Raw genomic sequence first — 20,241 nt, 5'->3', positions numbered from 1 at the left:
TAGGTAAGCTGGAAGTTATGAAAGCATTTCAACAGTTTTTCTTTCACTTGTGCATTCATATTGAATACTCCAGCAAAGTCATGTACTGGGCTCAGGAGACGGCGGTGAGTGAAAATAAAAATGTTACTTGTCCTTAAGGATCTCTTCCTTAGTGGGGGGAGACCGATTTTAGTCAGTAGTCACCAAGTATAGAATTCCAGTTATGACAAGAGCTACAGAATGCGTGTGATAGAGTGATTTAACTTTCCTACTGGTACATTTCTTTAAGAGAATGATGTTTGAACTGAGACTTAAGGAGATACTAGGAGTTAACTTGGTGAAGAGGTGGAGGGGAAAAACATTCATTCTCTGCAGTTGGATCAGCCTGTGAGAGCTAGAGTGGGTGTGAGTGTGGCTGGAGTAGAGAGAGGAAGTTTGGTGGGATATGAGGCCAGAGAAAGAGGTAGGGGTTGTGGTAAAGGCGTTTAGCTATTTTCCTAAGAACTAAAGGGAAGGTGTCAGCTGGTTTGTTGGGTAAGGGAGAAACCCTGATTGGAACTGACCTTTGAGACACGTTTCGGCAGAAATGGAGAGTGGACAGAGGGAGGTCAGAGGGACCAGGGCTGGAAGTTAGGAGGTTGCTGCGGTTTCCTGTGAGGCTGGTGGTAGCTCGAACTGGTTTGTGGTGGTGGACACAGAGAGAACCTCTATTTAGGAGTTAAAACTGGAGGACTTGGTGATGGGTAGGATGAGAAAGAAATAACCATGCCTTCTGATCTCATCAAATTTGGCTTTGGTTGTTACACCGAGGTTTTGTTTTTCATTGTCTGCATTGACCACCCCCTCCTTCATTTCTCTGTAAGGAATAGCACTGATAACCAGAAATGTATCAGAGATACCGCCAGATGTTACTTTGTATTTAAACTTGGTCCTTTTGTTCTAATGATAGTTATATTTATAATAATCACCCTAGATTATTGATTGTTCTGTCTCCTGGAACATATTGTAGTGCTGTCATCGAACACACCAATCGTGTCATCTTTCTTGAGGATGATGATGTTGCCGCAGTGGTAGATGGCCGTCTTTCTATTCATCGAATTAAACGGACTGCGGGAGATCACCCTGGACGAGCTGTGCAGACCCTCCAGATGGAACTCCAGCAGATCATGAAGGGTGAACGTTTTTGTCCTGTTACAGCTCAGTGTCCTCGATGGAAAGGATACATCCTCCTTTCTGTCCTGGTGTAGGAATCTGATAACACAGAATAGTGAACAGTTCACACCAGAAAGGGGGATGATTCTTTGGAGAAAGTATCTGCTGGTTTGACCATATTCTGCTACCAACTAATTCATGGTTTGTTGTTTCTCACATTAAAAAAGAAATCAATCATTTAAATAGTACGGGGAAGCCTGGCTTGCTGCAGTCCATGGGGTCACAAAGATCAGACACGACTGAGTGACTGAACTGACATTTTTAAGATGCTTTATAAACATAGTTTGTGTTCTCTTCTTTATTCCTCTCTTCTCTTTGTGCTTCAGTTTTCTCATATATGAAGTGGAGATTGTAGGACTTAACCTCATTAAGGTTGTTTTGGGGATTAGCCCTGACAACAGTGCCTGACATGCGTAGTGAGCGCTACATAATGTTGGTTACAATTGACTATTGTGATTATGGTGATAGTGGTTTTTATAGTCCTTTCTGATGGGGTTGTAGTGAAAAACAAACTTAAGTTTATTGCATAATGGCTATATATGTCAAGTCTTTACTATATTAACCCACACTACCACACTATGAAGTAGCTGCTAGAATAGATTTAACTGGTTAAGGAGTTTCCCAGAGCCTCTTAGATAATAACGATAGAACCATTATTTGAATCTAGATCTGATTCTAAACCATAAGCTCGTCCCATTCCCCTGTTTTGCTATAATTACATATTTTAGGTGTAAAGTTAATAAAAGCATTTTTTCTCCTTACTTGCTTATTTTTCTTCCCATAGGGCAAAGTGTCATAAATGAATATTATTCTCTACTGCATGACCTTTTGTTTAATTTCATTTACTAAGGCTATATTGAAGGAGATAGACTTTTAGTTGAATACAAACTTCCTATCCTTTGGCTTGTTAATTTTTGTTTTAATGATACAATTTATTTTACTTCAGGCAACTTCAGTTCTTTTATGCAGAAGGAAATTTTTGAACAGCCAGAATCAGTTGTGAACACAATGAGAGGAAGAGTCAACTTTGATGACTATACTGGTAATTACATATGAACTATGTTACTATTTCAAAGTCTCATGGGGGTTGACATTGACAGCCTTATTAGAGTTCATTGTCCTTTATAGCCATATAGAATAACTATGGTTGCCAGCTATCAATGGAGCCCAGTCCTCTTTTAAAAGTCCTTCAGTGTGTGATTCCACTGATATGAGGTATATTTAAGTTATCCTTAGGGGCTGAGGAGAGGAGGGAATGGGGATTTAGTGTTTAGTGGATGTATATCTAAGTTAGATTTGTAGAGACAGAAGGTAGACTAGTGGTTAGCAGGGGCTGAGGAGCAGAGAGAATGGGACTTAGTGTTTAATGGATGCAGAACTTCAGTTTGGAATGATGAAAAAGTTCTGAGATGGGTGGTGGTGATGATTGTACAACAGTGTGAAGGTACTTAATGCCACTAAATTACACACTTACAGATCATCAAAATAGTAAATTTTATGTCATGTATTTTACCACAGTAAAAATAAGGGAGTAACAAGTAATAGTTGCCAGGAGCTGAAGGGATGGGGGTGGGGAATGGTGAGTGACTACTAATGGATATAGGTTTTTTGGAGGTGATGGAAATGTAAAATTAGATAGAGGTGATGGCTGTATAACTCTGAAATACTAAACACCACTAATCATACAGTCTGAAAAGGTGAATTTATGGTAAGAGGTAGCATACCTAAAATGGTTATGAAAAATATATAAGATGGCTAGAGAGTCACATTTGAAAATTGTTGTCAGTTATGGGAGTATTTGGGTTTCCCTACTGGCTCAGACAGTAAAGAATCTGCCTGCAATACTGGAAACCTAGGTTTGATCCCTGGGTCAGGAAGATCCCCTGGAGAAAGGAATGGCTACCCACTTCAGTTTTCTTATCTGGAGAATTCCATGGCTACAGACGTTGGAGGGTTGCAAAGAGTTGGACACGATTGAGCAACTAGCAGTTTCACTTTCATGGGAACATTAGGATGATCTTCCTGGGGCAGGGAAGAGTCCTTCAATGTACCATTAGAAACATTTAACCTGTTTTCAGTTCAGAGATCTTTTATTTAGCACTTGCTATTACCAGGGACTGTTCTGAACACTGAATGCTCAGAAGAATGAGATGTGGTCCCCTTATTGGGAAGCTTACTTGTATCTGTTCAGCCTAGGTTTTTTCTCTCAGTTTATAAATGAGTGAGATGTGAACTTCCCAGAGGCTTTCAAGTGTTTGTCTAATGCCTTTTGTGGCACTTTGCCTTCCTCTTTGTGTAAGGTGGGATGACAGTGCAGCTCTGGTCCTATTTCTGAAAATTCTCTCTAGACCTTGTGTCACAGGATTTTCTGCACTTGGTAAAATGAGTTTGAGAGTGACTTTCTGTGGTCATAGAAAATCAGATTTTCAGAACATTCCTTGTGACCAGTTTCATAAACAAGCTTTGGGCTGAACTTCTCAGTGTTAGGAATCAGGTTTTGAGAGATTATGTCTAGTATACAGAAATCTTTTCCTGAATTTGTGTCTTAAATATTAAGTGCCTTCTCCTTTTTGTGATGTCCTGCTAATTGATGGAGAATGATTTCTCTGAAGAAGTGTGGTTTTTGTATACTTTATTGCCTGAGACACATCATACTCTTTCTCAGCTAGAGAGATTTGTTGATGGCTGAGTTATAAGTGACATCTGTGGGAGGAGCTGAATGCATCAGGAACTGTAGGAAAGTTCTCTCTGCTGTGGTCTCCTCCTCTAGGTTCTTAGAAAGGGGAGGAATTGCATAATTTTACATAACTATTTAAAGAAAGGTAAAATATGATAAATGACATTAGACCCACAGTTTAGTGTTGAAATGTTTAAAGTTGAATTGAGAGAGAATGAATCTGTGTGGACAAGGGGCCAGGCCAGGTTCCATGATGTAGGCAGATATAGTTGTAAAGGATTTGGAAGGTTGTAATAGGTGAGAGGGAGTTGGGAGCTTTGCAGCCGGGTAGAATGCATTAGCTAAGGGGAGATAGTGGAAAACCATTAGACATTTATTTGTGAGATAATGTGTAGTCCAATTTGTCTGCCATGTCTTGTACATGAACAAGGGTAGAGAGCAGTAAGTCAAGGCAGGAAGGTGAGAGGATCTGTCAAGGAGGGCCTTGAATGCCTTCTTTTGTGTATGAAGGGTGCCTCCCTTTGTAGAAATTACAGAGCTGTTAGGAGACTTAGGAGAGGCGTGGGAACCAGGAGTGGTCCTAGCTTCACTGAAGTGACTGACTACCAGTCTCCAGTGTGCACTGGGGGAACGAGAGGCTGAGATGCAGCCACCAGTTGGAGTGTTGTCCCATCTGGGGTAAAGCGATGGGGAAGGGGAGGCAAGTGGAGGCTAGGAGAGAAACAGGAGCATTGCAAACCAGAACCTGCATCTGCTTGTGTGGGGCGACGGAGCTGTGGAAGATGGTTGAACTGAAAGAACTGGGAGAGTAGCAGTAAGTAAATACTATTAACAGCATGGAAGGGAAGTAGGAATTCGGAAAAAGCATTGTTTTATAAGGGAAGAGAACAAGATAAACTTTGAGAAGTCATGATTTTAAAAAGCACTTTTATCTATGGTATGTGTTCCTCATAAAAGTTCTATAATATAAACAGGAAGACTGTTATCCTTTTTCATTGTAAAGATAAGGAAGTTGAGGCCCTGTCAGTTTGAAGTCTTGCCAGAGGTCACACGGCCAGTCACTTATGGAGTCAGTCTGGCCTCCAGCGTTCAGTGGTGTTCCCATTCCTCCTGCCCATCCTCCAGGCGCTCCTGCTGCAGTCATGGTCTCCCTTACCAGGAGTAGGAGTCTCTCCAGAGCATCCATTCAGACCATGGGCGACTCCTTCCAGAACTCTCCCAGACATCCCTCAGCCAGCAGGGAATGGCAATCCCACTCCAGTGTTCTTGTCTAGAAAACCTCATGGACAGAGGAACCTGGTGGGCTATAGTCCATGGGGTTGCATGGAGTTGGACATGACTGATTGACTAACACAGACAATTTTAAGGAAACACTTAATGACCAGCTAACCTCATGGTCCAACCTTGCTGTCCATCATCTGAAATACAGGTCTCTCCAATAGTCTGTCTGCTTAAACTTAGTCATCTCCAGACTGATTTGCTTTTGCTTTTGTGTGACCCCCTACCTAGACTCTTAAGGTTGTTTACTCTCCCCTCCACCCCCAAATCTTTTCGGTGCATGCTGAGGTCTGTGGAAAAATGCCAGAAAGAAAACTATACATAAAGGAATAGCAAGGCCAGTCTGGCCGGAGTGGCCTCGGTGAGAGGGCAAATGCCAGGAGATTAGGTCAAAGTGAAGCAAGAAACAGGGTGTCTTCCTTCCTGAAACCCATAATAAGGAATTTGGACTTTATTCCAAAGTTATTTGGGAAGCCATTGAGGCTTTTATTATTGTTTTATATTCTGCTTTACTCATTTCTTAAAATAGAGAAATACAGTATGCCCTCTCAGTATTGAAATTTAAAAGGAAGAATATAAAGTTATTCAAAAATATACAAAACCCCATATATTGCTTCCATTTTATAACTAGTTAAGGTAGAAAAAAGAGTGGAGGGGACAAAGAGCAGGAGCAGAGTAGACAGACTGATGGTGGGTTAGACAGAGGAGGAGTCTGCTCATGGGCATGCTCATCACAGTCAGATGCTGAACTGTCTGGTAGCCACACAGAGCCTTGGACAGTGTGTTCACTTGGTAGGTGCTCAGAATGTTAGTTGAATGATTGAATAAATGCTGGATGAAAGTTTCTCACAGGTAGAAAACTAGCCATGTAGCCATGTGTAGAAGAATCCATAGACAAGGCGCCCTTAGAAGGATGCATACCTGGCTATAGAGACAGACTCATTGGAGGGTTTTGAGATCAAATTTGTTTCTAAAGAATCCCTCTAAAAGACATTCTGGCTGTGTGTGGAGAAGGGCTTTAGGAGGTGGAGAAGAGGTTGGAGAATGTGGTCCAGGGTAGAGATGTTGGACTCGGGTGATGACATTAGAGGGGCACTTTGAAGGTAGGGCTCTCAGGACTTGCTTGTGCAGTGGTTGTGGAGCAACCAGGTATGACCCTGATGTTAGGTGAGTGGTTGGCATTTACTGAGATGGGAAAGACTGCAAGGAGCATGGTATATAATTGTGTTCAGAGCACTGTTCTGGGCATGTAGTCGAAATGAACATAACTAAGACAATTTTTTTTCCAGGCAGACTTACTGAGATATAATCAGGTATAATAAAACTTGACTGTTCTTAATGTATAATTCAGTGAGTTTTCACAACTTCTTACAACATGGTCATAATCCTAAACAACCTGTACAACAGTCAAGAGTTAGCACAGATCCTTCTTAAAAATTCCCCCATGGCTCATTTAGTTAGCCCTTTCCACATCTCCAGGCACCAACATCTACTGATCTATTGTCTGTGTTCCTACCGTTTTGCTTTTAAGAGAACTTTTAATCTGAAGAGAGGAATGTAAAAATGACCAATCAGGGTAGGTTGTGGTTAATACTGTAGTTGTGTAGGCATGTTTGTGGAGTGAGGAAGGTTAATTACAAGTTTGGGGTGACCAGTTACGTTCTGACCTATTTACTTTCAAACTAGAGAGAACTGTGTTTCCTAAGAGGAATATGAATGCTTTAAAACAGCAGTGTTGTTTTCCCAGAGAGGCAGTGAACACTCCTGAACAGTGATTATCTGTTTCATATGGTTCTTTCCTAAATAATTATATCTACAAACTTTCTTTTCAGTGAATTTGGGCGGTTTGAAGGATCACATTAAGGAGATACAGAGGTGTCGGCGTTTGATTCTTATTGCTTGTGGAACAAGTTACCATGCTGGTGTAGCAGTAAGTAGCTTCTTAAAATTTTAGTTGTGTTATTTTGGTTATTAGAAAATATCTGCAGACAAATAGTACCTTCAGTAACATAGCATGTAAAACTTTTTTTTGTTGTTATTGTTAAAACATCATGTTTTCATGTTTTGATGACAAAAATCAAGAAGTTTGAGGAAAGGAATTTTAATAGCTACTTGGAATTACTTATCAGTGGATCATCTGCTTTAGGAAGGTCCTTAGATATACAGGTGGACCGCCTGCAACTGATTTAACAAAAGGCAAAGAGTGGCATGTTCTTGTTTCCTCCTGGCCTTGTGGTTCACACCACACGCCTGCTTCTGTTAGAGCAGTTCCTGGGTTTTGTGTGTCGTTGTTCACTTACCTCAGACAGGGGGATGGGACAAGTGAACCTCAATAGGATTTTACCTGGTAAGCACATTTCTGCAGAGAAAGGACGTCTTCTTTTTTGATAGACTTGACTGTTGATTTTGGAAGCTGAAATTCTGTATCAAAGATGTGTGTTGGCTGTCAGTATGGAAGTATAGGACTTTAACAGTCTTTTAGTCCAATAAATCAGATCCACATGTAGTTACCCTGTAAAGAGACAGGTTACATGCTGTTGATATCAATTTCTGTAAGTACAGAAAACCCTTACACACTCAGTTTCTGCTTTAGGATTGATTTCCAAAGTTCATGACAGTAATTTTTTTATTTGCTGAGGCATAAGTATCACTTATCTACACTTGTGGGAACCATTCATTTGATGAGTGAGTAGAACCCAACCCTTGCATCTCAGTAGGCTTTGTTCTTCTCTAAAGTACCCTCTTCTCCCTCCTTCCCCACTTCCCCCAAATTACATGGTCCTAAAAAGGAAAATCTGTGCAGTTTTGAAGGGAAGAGTTGTAAGAAAGTAATTGTTTTGAGCATTAGAAATAAAAAGAATGAACTAAAGACATTAGTGTAAATTAAGGGATTGGTTAATTTAGTAGTGGCTTAGATCTGTTATTGAATGAACCCTCTATTCAGAAATAAAAAATTGATTACATGTTTCATCTAATGCTAAGCCTGTATTGTGGGGCATAAATTATATATATGCTGTGTTAGAATTCTCTAATTTGAAAAGATGTAAGGGTCTTCTTTTGTTTGGTTTTTTGGAGACTACAGTATTAACAAATATTAAAAATCTCGTGTGGTGGTACTTCCCTGGCAGTTCAGTGGTTATAACTATAGGCTTCTGCTGCAGGGGGCACAGGTTTGATACCTGGTCAGAGCACAAAGGTCCACATGCTGTGCCACTGCAGGCCCCACCCCACCCCCCCCCACCCCCTGGCAAAAAAAATAATTCCAGTGTGGTTTAGGATACAAAAGTGTCATTGAATTAATCCTATCTAGTTATCTACCCCCTACTCTATCCTCCATACTGCAGAGTTTGAAAATAGTGAGCTTTCTTAAGTAAGATTTCTAAAGTGTATTGACTTTTTTTGAGAAAAAGCATTCTTAATGAATACATAGTGTTTTGAGGTGTTTACTTTTTCATTTGGTGTTTCTGCATCTGTTGTCTCATTTGAAATCTCTTACTGATCTGGTATTATATGAATTGTCATTTAAAACTTAGGAATTGGGAAGGTAGAGTTAATATGGAAGCTAACTCAGAACAGTGCTTTTTCCACTACTCAAAACATTTTATATGTGTGGGTGTATTTGCTTATAAGAATACATGCATTTATTATTGTCTAAAGAGATTTGTGCTGAAATGTTAACAGTGCTTATCTCCTGGGTGGTGGGATTTTTTTTTTTTTTAGTGCTTTAATCTGTGTTTATATTTTCTAACATTGCTTACATTTTTATAATCAGGAAAAGTAAAAACTATACAGTGAGTCTAAAGTATTCCAGTGAAAAAGAGTATTTGAAGTACAGTTGTCTGACCAAGGCATCTTTTTTCTCTGCAGACACGTCAAGTTCTGGAAGAGCTGACTGAGTTGCCTGTTATGGTGGAGCTTGCCAGTGACTTCCTAGATAGAAACACACCAGTTTTTCGAGATGATGTTTGCTTTTTCATTAGTCAGTCAGGTATGCTAATTTTAAAGACTTGAAAGTCATTCTTTCTAACAACTATAGCATATATCAGCAAAACTGATATTTAAAGATAAACTAGTATTTGCTGGTAACGTGACAAATATAGATTTATTTTGATATTATGGAATTCTTAATGAGTTGATAATGGCAACACATTTTACACTTAAAAGAGCTGAAGTTTTAAAGACAAAGAAGAAAAGGAGATCCTAAGAAGTAGGATCCTGTTACTAAAAGCTTTATAATTTTATCCTTTTAAGTACATGTTTTAAATTTTATATAAAACAAATGAGGGGGAAGTCAGGGTAGGGATAAATTGGGAATTTGGGATTAACATATATACTACTATATATAAAGAAGATAAACAAGCACAGGGAGCTATATTCAATATCTTATAATAACCCATAATGAACAAGAATCTGAAAAACATGTATATAACTGAATCACTTTGGTGTATGCCTGAAACATTGTAAATCAACTATACTTCAATTAAAAAATAATAAAGCAAATGATATTGTTGAAAGAGTTGTCAGTTTTCTGTTTATGCATCTGTGGAAGAGCAAATGTTCACTGCTCTGTCTGCTGCTATTGTCCAGGAGAGACAGCAGATACACTGATGGGACTTCGGTACTGTAAGGAGAGAGGAGCTTTAACTGTGGGGATCACAAACACAGTCGGCAGTTCCATTTCGAGAGAGACAGACTGTGGAGTTCATATCAATGCTGGGCCTGAGATTGGTGTGGCCAGCACAAAAGTAAGTTCTTGACTTAACTCTCATGTGATAATTTAATCATAGTGTTGATGAAATAGACTAATCTGTATCTTCTATTTCATTTCTTAGCACTTGTACAGTTCATACAGTTAACTAGTCATTGTAATTATCCTAAGACTTAAGGGTCAAAAATAGGTAAAAACACTGTCATCTCCCTTCCTCACGCTCATCTTAAGAGCTTAAAAGGGATAAAGGTATATAATGTAAGTTCATTTTGCCTGAGTCTTTACTGGCTCTCTCCATTCAACATTTATATTTCTCCTGCCCTGGAGGGGTAGGATGTGTGGTAAGTATAACAGCCTCTTCTTTGAGAATAGTAGGGAAATAGAAAAATAACAGAAACACCCAGTTTAATTCTAATAATTTTTGACATCTTTATTTACGTATTTATACTGTCCTAATAAATGTGCCAAAATATGGACATTACCTTTGAAGGTTTGTAAAGAGAAATACACTTTTGGTATAAAACTTGGTGATATTAAAAAAAGTATTATATGACACTGTCTGTTTTTTCTTTAAATATACCATACATTTGTGGAGATTTAAAAGCATCTTTATTTTTGTTAAGGCCCAGTGAGACTACTTTGCTCTTTGAAATTAGGATATGCACAATTCCTATTACAGGAAATCTTATGAAGTTGTATAAATGCAGAAAATGTTCTTCACACATGTATTATTCTTTGTGATTTCAAAATTTCAGTTTCTTGTCTGTTCTGCTTAAATCTAATATTTATTGCTGATTGTTGAATAAGATGCTTAGCTATTGGTGGATTTATATTAAAGATGTGTGGAGTATCATGTTAACATATACTAATGATATTTGGATTGTTTTTTCATTTAAAGAACCCCATGGAGAGTTTTTTGTGGAAAAGTTACAATTTTTAAGTAAAAACTCCCAAGTGAGGTTTTTGTTTCTTGATTACTTCGCTATTGCTAACACTGTAGTTTACAGAAAACTGAAGCCTGAATTTTCTCCATGTGGTAATTAACACATGTAAGATATTTGTTCTTGGGTTTCCATTCTGTGCCTGAATGAATAAACAGCCACCCTCACCAGCAGTTTGTGGATTCTTGGAAAGTGTCCAGACAGACAGCTTTTGATCAGGGGTTAGAATCCCAGACCCTTCATTCAAACACATTTGAAGCAAGGGCTTCAGCATGGCCTGTGTGGGACATGGGATCGTACTAGTGGACAGGGGCTGTTGACTTATCTTTTCATTGAATCTTTGTTAACTATGAACTTCCAGGAGAAATAGATTTTTTTGGATTTCTAATTCTGTCATTCATGAAAAGATAATTTTGCTCAGTGTTTGATTATCATTTTCAAACTAATTAGCAGAATGAAAAGAATTTTGCATTTAACACCTATATACCCATCACTTAGATTCTGCTGTTAACTTTTTCCCTACAGCTTTATTGAAGTATAATTTTCATACCATAGTATTCACAAACTTTAAGTTATACTTTTAGTAAATTTGGCTGTTTATCACCATAGCCCAGTTTTAGAAGACTTAATTACTTGAAAAAGTTCCTTTGTGCCCTCTTTCTAGTCAATTTCCACTTCTACCCCTCAGCCTCAGCTTCAGGCAAGTATTACTTTCTCTTGCTATATTATTTCATATTTAGCTTTCTAGAAATTTCTTATAAATGGAATTGTAATACATGTCTTTTGTATCTGGCTTCTTGCATTTAGTGTGAGGCTTTGAGATTTATTCATGTTTTTTTTTTTTTAATGTCAGTAGCTTTTTTTTTTTTTTTGGCAAGTCATTTTCTAAAATCATTTTGCTTTGAAATAACTATAGCTTTATAGGAAGTTGCAAAGATAACAGAAAAGTCCAGGTACTCTTCACCCAGTTTCCCCCGATAGTTGCATCTTGTATAGGAAAATAAGCATCTCTTTCTAGTATATACTTCAATTTCTTTAAAAAAATGACTCCCTGAAAATTTAATATTATGACAGTTTAGTCTTAATTTTTCTTGGATTCACTAAAAGAAAGCTGCAGGCCAATTATCACTGAAGAACATAGACAAAAAAGTCTTCAACAAAATATTAGCAAAGTAAATTCAGTAATACATTAAAAGAATCATATACCAGGATCAATTGGGATTCACCCCAGGGAGGCACGGATTTTTCAGTATCTACAAGTCAATCAGTGTGATATACGACATTAACAAATTGAAGAATAAAAACCATATGATCATCTCAATAGATGCAAAAAAAGCTTTTGATGAAATTCAGCATCCATTTATGAAAATGCTCTCTGGAAAGTGGGCATAGACAGACTCTACCTCAACATAATAAAGATCATATGTGAGAAACCCATAGATAACATCATACTCAAAACTGAAGGCATCAGTGCAAAACTGAGGGCATTTCCTCTAAGATCAGGAAGAGACAAAGAAGCCCGCTATCACCATTTTTATTCATCATAGTATTGAAGCCCTAGACATAGCAGTCAAACCAGAAAAAGAAATAAAAGGACTATAAATTGGAAAGAAGTAAGACCGTCACTGTTTGCAGATGACATAATACTATACATAGAATATCCTAAGGATATTACTAGAAAACTGCTAGAGCTCATCAGTGAATTTAGCAAAGTTGCAGAGTACAGAGTTAATACATGGAAATCTGTTGCATTTCTAAACACTAACTAAAAAGCCTCTTGATGAAAGTGAAAGAGGAGAGTGAAAAAATTGGCTTAAAGCTCAACATTCAGAAAACTAAGATCATGGCATCTGGTCCCATCACTTAATGGCAAATAGATGGGGAAACAGTGGAGACAGTGTCAGACTTTATTTTTTGGGGCTCCAAAATCACTGCAGATGGTGATTGCAGCCATGAAATTAAAAGACGCTTACTCCTTGGAAGGAAAGTTATGACCAACCTAGATAGCATATTGAAAAGCAAAGACATTACTTTGTTAACAAAGGTCCATCTAGTCAAGGCTATGGTTTTTCCAGTAGTCATGTATGGATGTGAGAGTTGGACTGTGAAGAAAGCTGAGCACCGAAGAATTGATGCTTTTGAACTATGGTGTTGGAGAAGACTCTTGAGAGTCCCTTGGACTGCAAAGAGATCCAACCAGTCCATCCTAAAGGAGATCAGTCCTGGGTGTTCATTGGAGGGACTGATGCTGAATCTGAAACTCCAATACTTTGGCCACCTCATGCGAAGAGTTAACTCATTGGAAAAGACCCTGATGCTGGGAGGGATTGGGGGCAGGAGGAGAAGGGGACAACAGAGGATGAGATGGTTGGATGGCATCACTGACTCGATGGACATGAGTTTGGATAAACTCCGGGAGTTGGTGATGGACAGGGAGGCCAGGCGTGCTGCTATTCATGGGGTCGCAAAGAGTCAGACACGACTGAGTGACTGAACTGAACTAACTATGAGCTATCAGGAAAAGAAATTAAGGAAATGATCCCATTTACCATTGCTTCAAAAAGAATAAGATGCCTAGGAGTAAGATACCTAAGGAGGGGGAAAAGACCTGTACTCTGAAAACTATAACACAGTGAGGAAAAAAATTGAAGATTACACAAGTGGATGGAAATACATTGTGTTTGTGGATTAGAGAATTAATATTGCTAAAATGAACAACTGCCCAAGGCAATCTACAGATTAGTATTATGACAGTGCCTTTCAAAATCCAATGCTATTTTTCACAGAACTAGAGCAAGTAATTTAAAAATTTGTGTAAAAACATGAAAGACCTTGAATAGACAAAACAGTCTTGAGAAAGAAGAACAGAGCTGGAGGAATCATGCTCCCTGACATCAAATTATGCTACAAAGCTACAGTAATCAAAACAGTATGGTACTGTTACAAAAACAGGCACTTAGATCAACTGAATAGAATAGCGAGCCCAGAAATAAACCCATGCACTTACATTCAATTAATCTATGACAAAGGAAGCAAGAATATACAGTAGAGAAAAGTCAGTCTCTTCAATAAGTGGTACTGGGGAAACAAGACAGTTACATGCAAAAGAATGGAGTTAGAATGTTCTCTAACACCATATACAAAACTAAACTAAAAGTGGACTAAAGAAAGACTTAAATGTGAGACCAGAAATCATAAAATTTCTAGAAGCAAACCTAGGAAGAACACTCTTTGACTTATATTGCAGTAATATTTTTTTGTATCCTTCTTCTAAAATAATGGAAACAAAAGCAAAAATAAACAAATGGGACCTAGTTATACTTAAAAGCTTTTGTGCAGCAAAGGAAACCATCAGCAAAACAAAAAGAAAACCTGCTTAGTGGGAAAAATATTTGCAAATGATATGACCAATGAAGGACTAATATCAAAACTATGTAAACAGCTCATACAACTCAGCATAAAAAAACCTGATGAAAAAATTGACCAAAGACCTGAATAGACCCTTCTCCAAAGAGTACCTGTAGTGGCCAACAAATGCATGAAAAGATGTTCAACACCACTAATCATTAGGAAAATGCAAATGAAAACTATAGTGTGATAATCAGCTCACACTTATCAGAATGGCTATCATCAAAAAGGGCACAAATAATGAATGTAAATGAGGATATAGAGAAAAGAAAACCCTCATACATTGTTGATAGGAATGTAAATTGATACTGCCACTGTGGAAAACAGTATGGAGAATCTTCAAAAAATTAAAAAACAATTATCAGATAATCCAGCAATTTCACTTCTGAATGTATATCCAAAGAAAATAAAAAATACTAATTAAAAAAAAAATACATGCACCCCAGTGTTCACAACAGCATTATTTACAGTTGCCAACTTACGGAAGCAACCTAAGTGTCCATCAACAGATGAATGGATAAAAAAGATACGTATATAAATCACTTCTTTTTTATCCATTCACCTATACACACACACATTGGAAAAGACCCTGATGCTGGGAGGGATTGGGGGCAGGAGGAGAAGGGGATGACAGAGCATGAGATGGCTGGATGGCATCATTGACTTGATGGACATGAGTTTGAGTAAACTCCGGGAGTTGGTGATGGACAGGGAGGCCTGGCATGCTGCGATTCATGGGGTCACAAAGAGTCAGACACGACTGAGCAACTGAACTGACTGATACACACACACACACACACACACACACATACACACATACACCCACACACACAGTGGGATACTACTCAACCATTAAAAAAGAATGAAATTTTGCCATTTGAAGTAACATGAGTGGACTTGGAGGATATTATGCTAAATGAAATAAATTAAAGATAAATATTATATTGTGTCATCTATATATGGAATCTAAAAAATACAGCAAGCTAGTGACTATAACAACAAAGAGGCAGAGTCACAGATTTAGAGATCTAGTAGTTACTAGTGGGAACAGGGAAGAGGAGAGGAGCAATATAGGGGTAGAGGATGAAAAGGTACAAGCTATTATGTGTAAAATATGCTACAAAGCATAATACAGGAACTATATCCAGTATTTTATAATAACTATAAACCAAATATAATCTTGAAAAATTATGAATCACTATATTGTACTCCTGTAGCTTGTGTAATATACATCAAGTATTACTTCAATAAAAATAAGTTTTAAAATATACAGAAATCTTTCTCTGTAAGCTGACAGTGGCTACTTAGAAAAGTATGGGTGTGTGCGTTTGGAGGGGGGATTTTTTTTTTTAATAATTATGTGTTAGTCGCTCAGTCGTGTCTGACTCTTTGTGACCCCATGGACTGCCAGGCTCCTCTGTCCATGGGATTCTCCAGGCAAGAGTAATGGAGTGGGTTGCCATTTCCTTCTCCAGGGGATCTTCTGAACCCAGGGATCAAACCCAGGTCTCCTGTATTGCGCACAGATTCTTTACCATCTGAGCCATCAGGGAAGCTATAAAAATACTTAAAATACTTAAAAATAATTCTACTAAGAAATGTGTAAGTATTCGTAAATATTTGTCAAACAGATGAAAACTATAAAACTTTTTTTTTTTTAAATGGACTTCGCTGTGGCTCAGTGATGGAAGAATCCACCTGCCAATGCAGGAGATGTGAGTTCCATCCCTGGGTCGGGAAGATTTTCTGGGGTAGGAAATGGCAACCCACTCCAGTATTCTTGCCTGGATAATCCCATGGACAGAGAAGCTTTGGTGTAGGCTACAGTCTCCAGGGTTGCAAAAGTCAGACATGACTTAGCAACTAAACAACAGCAACATATAACTTTCTAGACTTTTAAATTCCTAACAAATTGATAGAAACCATGTTTCTGGATGGGACGATTGTCTTGTAAATACTAAAAATGTGAAGCAGGATCTGTATTCTGTGACATAGCTCTAGTATATCAGACAACTTAGGCTATAGAAAGTGTCTAAGGAAAAAAGCAGAAAGGGACAGTGGAACCAACAGAATTAAGAATATTTAATACTTAACTGATGTTAGGGTGGAAGGACTGTTTATGCTAGAAAGTATGACATAAAGTTAAAAAATTAAAACTTTTGTGTCAATAAACACCATTGTAAAAGATTAACCTAAACTGGGAAAATGAATTTGAAATTTAACAAGAGAGATCTTTCAAGACCAACTGAAAAGAAAACAAACCCAAATCAAAAAAAAAAGCAAGTGAAGAATAATGAAATTCATTTTCAATAGATAAAACATAGATGACTGACAACCATGAAAAAATAATCTTAATTTTTTGAATTCAAGGGCTGTATGATGAAGTAGTAGTGAGAGTCTATTGTCCAGCTGTCTGGTAAAAGTTTGTTAAAAGGATGATTCTCCACATTGCAAAGAATGTGGTAAAATAGGCATATCTCACATTCACATACAGCTAACAGGAATGAAGAGGGTCTAGATAGTGTGATTGCAGGTTTTTAAGATATTCACAATTCTGTAACCTCAGGGGAAATTTTTTGTTTATTTTCATCTTTTTTTTTAAGTTAAAAATTCCAAGTTCTTAAAATGCAGTGCAGCTAATTCTGCGCATTCTTGTGCTCTTTCAGGCATACACCAGCCAGTTTGTATCTCTTGTGATGTTTGCTCTTATGATGTGTGATGACAGGATCTCCATGCAGGAGAGACGCAAAGAGATCATGCTTGGATTGAAGCGGCTGCCCGGTATGAAGACCCTCACACACACAGCAGTTATTGTCTGAGGGAGTGGGGGATGGGTGAAGCTGTGGCTTGTACCTATTTAGTCAGTAGTATCTTTTTTTTTTTTTTAAATTCAAGATGCATTTATTCTTTACAGCTTTGCCAACATGGGGACATGCTCCCGCACAAAGACAGGAGATCTTTCCATTCACTGTAACACCCTGTGCTGAAAACACGGGTCCTAACGTTTCAGCTGTGAGACACTCGTTCTCAGGACTAGTTTGCAGACCTCATCGACATTCTCCCCTTGGGTGGGGGGATAATCCAGATACAGCTCAGGACTGTGGGGTGCGCCCACATACAAGATCCTGCCTGCACCTCCTGGTTGGAGGACACTGCCTCAGCCCTGCTGAACCACACCAAGGGGGAGAAGCACACACTGCTACTGCTTTTCAACACACGACACGCTAAGCCCACACGTTCTTCTTCAGAGGAATTTCCAAGGCCGTGCCTCTCCCAGGCTCTGTACCGCCCTCGAGTCTGGCGGTGCGTGGCTGCTGGGCTGCTCACTGGGGTTCCCGCCTGTCCTGACACATGTCCTAAAGAGTCCCACCTGAGGGTCCCTCTCCCACGGACCAGCTGCACCTACAGATCTTGGTCTGCGTGAGGCTGCTCACTCTCGCCTACGTTCGCAGGCTCAGTCACCATCCTTCCCATCTTTCCTGCTGGTCGCTGTGCCAGGGGCAACTGCCCACCTGCTGCCCCTCCTCACATGGCAGCCTCGGGGTGTCCTGGGCCCAGCCAAGCACTAGGAGAGAATTAAGGTTTCGTTCTTACGTGACAGGCTTCAGGCAACTCCCACCCACCCTTGGTGGGCACTTTGTCAGAGTATCAATCATCCAGATGTCCACCAGCCAGAACACTGGGCGTAGACCAAGCCTCTCTGCTCTCTGCCACCTCATGACGCAGACGTGACATGGCAGCCACACCTGCAATGCCTCTAGGGGCAGTAGTAGTATCTTTTTACTTTGTACCTGTTCATTAAAAAACCCCACACTGATAGCACAGAAGATTAGAAACATTGGTGTTTTATCGGTTGTTACCCATGTTATTATTGTTTGGTATATTGTCCTTTTTTCATAGATTTTGCTAATATTACTTCTTAACAGATTTGATTAAGGAAGTTTTGAGCATGGATGATGAAATTCAGAAACTGGCAACAGAACTTTATCACCAGAAGTCAGTCTTGATAATGGGACGTGGCTATCATTATGCTACTTGTCTTGAAGGGGCCCTGGTAAGTCTTCTCACTTCCAATTGTAGTCTGTTGACACATGGACCTGGCACATAGTCATATTTTCAGATTGAATGAAATAGGTAGAACTTTTACAAAAGTGCCTTTATATTTATACAATTCTGATTTGTTTACCTTGAAAGTATAACAGAATACTTATTTCAGAAATTGAAAATCAAGGAAGTACACTTCATCATGAGAACTTGGGTTTAGAAAGTAACTTGGGTTAATGTTTTGTCCACATCTGAATAAAATAAATAATATATTCTCTAGGTGTGAGATTTAATTGAGGTCAAAAATGAAACAATTAGGAAAACAGTTACAAAGAAATGTGAGTACACTCATGATACTCTAAAATCTTCAAAAAGTCCTTTTGGAGTTCTAAAACTCCCATTTACTTGTTGACATTATAGAAATAATGATCAGTAAACATATTAGCTCTATTTGTACATCACAGATCCTTTAATACTGTCTGATAAATAGGACAGGGATTTCCAACAGCAGATATCTTGTGTAATATTTATTTAAGAATGGGTTTTTGAAAAACAGACTGAAGACTAATCTAGTTCTTTCCTATTAGAAAATCAAAGAAATCACTTACATGCACTCTGAAGGTATCCTTGCTGGTGAGTTGAAACATGGCCCTCTGGCTTTGGTGGATAAGTTGATGCCTGTCATCATGATCATCATGAGAGATCACACCTACGCCAAGTGTCAGAATGCTCTACAGCAAGTGGTTGCTAGGCAGGTAAGTCAAGGGCTACTGTGAGGACACAGGCTGCACATGCAAGGGATCTCAGTTGCGTAATTATGAGAATCATCCTGAAACCATCCCAACCACCAGGTCTGTGCAAAAATTGTCTTCCACAGAACTAGTCCATGGTGCCAAAAAGATTGGGGACCACTGCCACAGAGCTTCTGTTTCCTTGACTTATGCATGAGACTTACCACATGGGATTGTGAGTTTAAATAAGCCTACGTCAGTGTGGAAAATTCTTAGAGAGATAGGAATACCAGACCACCTGACCTGCCTCTTGAGAAATCTGTATGCAGGTCAGGAAGCAACAGAACTAGACATGGAACAACAGACTGGTTCCAAATCGGGAAACGAGTACGTCAAGGCTGTACATTGTCACCCTGCTTATTTAACTTATATGCAGAGTACATCATGAGACACGGTGGGCTGAATGAAGCACAAGCTGGATTCAAGATTGCTGGGAGAAATATCAATAACCTCAGATATGCAGATGACACCACCCTTATGGCAGAAAGCAAAGAAGAACTAAAGAGCCTCGATGAAGGTGAAAGAGGAGAGTGAAAAAGCTGGCTTAAAGCTCAACATTCAGAAAACTAAGATCATGGCATCTGGTCCCATCACTTCATGGCAAATAGATGGGGAAACAGTGACAGAGTATTTTTTTGGGCTCCAAAATCACTGCAGATGGTGACTGCAGCCATGAAATTAAAAGACTCTTGCTCCTTGGAAGAAAAGTTATGACCAACTTAGACAGCATATTAAAAAGCAGAGACATTATTTTGCCAACAGAGGTCCATCTAGTCAAGGCTATGGTTTTTCCCGTAGTCATGTATGGATGTGAGAGTTGGACTATAAAGAAAGCTTCAGTGCTGAAGCCTTGATGCTTTTGAACTGTGGTGTTGGAGAAGACTCTGAGAGTCCCTTGGACTGCATGGAGATCCAACCAGTCAGTCCATCTAAAGGAAATCAGTCCTGAATATTCATTGGAAGGACTGATGTTGAAGCTGAAATTCCAATACTTTGGCCACTGATGTGAAGAACTGACTTATTTGTAAAGACCCTGATGCTGGAAAAGATTGAAGGCGGGAGGGGAAGGGGCCGACAGAGGATGAGATGGTTGGATGGCATCACCAACTCAATGGACATGAGTCCGAGTACAGTCCGGGAGTTGGTGATGGACAGGGAGGCCTGGCGTACTGTACTCCATGGGGTCGCAAAGAGTCGGACACA

At 39.0% G+C, this 20,241-nt stretch overlaps 1 protein-coding gene, 1 long non-coding RNA gene and 1 other non-coding gene across 3 annotated transcripts in view; 1 reads left to right on the top strand and 2 right to left on the bottom strand.

Moving 5' to 3' along the window:
* The window catches only part of GFPT1 (glutamine--fructose-6-phosphate transaminase 1), a 61,249-nt gene that overhangs the window by 33,366 nt on the left and 7,642 nt on the right, over window positions 1–20,241 (top strand). The window contains exons 10-17 of the mRNA XM_020878611.2: window positions 989–1,152; window positions 2,138–2,233; window positions 6,979–7,076; window positions 9,014–9,134; window positions 9,734–9,891; window positions 16,870–16,984; window positions 18,130–18,257; window positions 18,835–19,002. Of these exons, the coding sequence (XP_020734270.1) occupies window positions 989–1,152; window positions 2,138–2,233; window positions 6,979–7,076; window positions 9,014–9,134; window positions 9,734–9,891; window positions 16,870–16,984; window positions 18,130–18,257; window positions 18,835–19,002 (1,048 nt within the window). The remainder of the gene's footprint in view (window positions 1–988; window positions 1,153–2,137; window positions 2,234–6,978; window positions 7,077–9,013; window positions 9,135–9,733; window positions 9,892–16,869; window positions 16,985–18,129; window positions 18,258–18,834; window positions 19,003–20,241) is intronic.
* LOC110128070 (uncharacterized) lies at window positions 1,147–19,588 on the bottom strand. The gene is made up of 3 exons (XR_002311043.2): window positions 18,856–19,588; window positions 7,491–7,658; window positions 1,147–1,230 (listed from the first exon to the last, which is right to left on the bottom strand). It is a non-coding gene; the product is annotated as an uncharacterized lncRNA (long non-coding RNA).
* Window positions 17,840–17,971, bottom strand: LOC139031742 (small nucleolar RNA SNORA17). Its single transcript, XR_011484218.1, has one exon. It is a non-coding gene; the product is annotated as a small nucleolar RNA SNORA17 (small nucleolar RNA).

Source organism: Odocoileus virginianus, chromosome 2 (genome assembly GCF_023699985.2).
Source record: "Odocoileus virginianus isolate 20LAN1187 ecotype Illinois chromosome 2, Ovbor_1.2, whole genome shotgun sequence".
NCBI lineage: Eukaryota > Metazoa > Chordata > Mammalia > Artiodactyla > Cervidae > Odocoileus > Odocoileus virginianus.
Note: the sequence above shows the minus strand (reverse complement) of the source record. Positions and strands in the feature narration are given on the sequence as shown.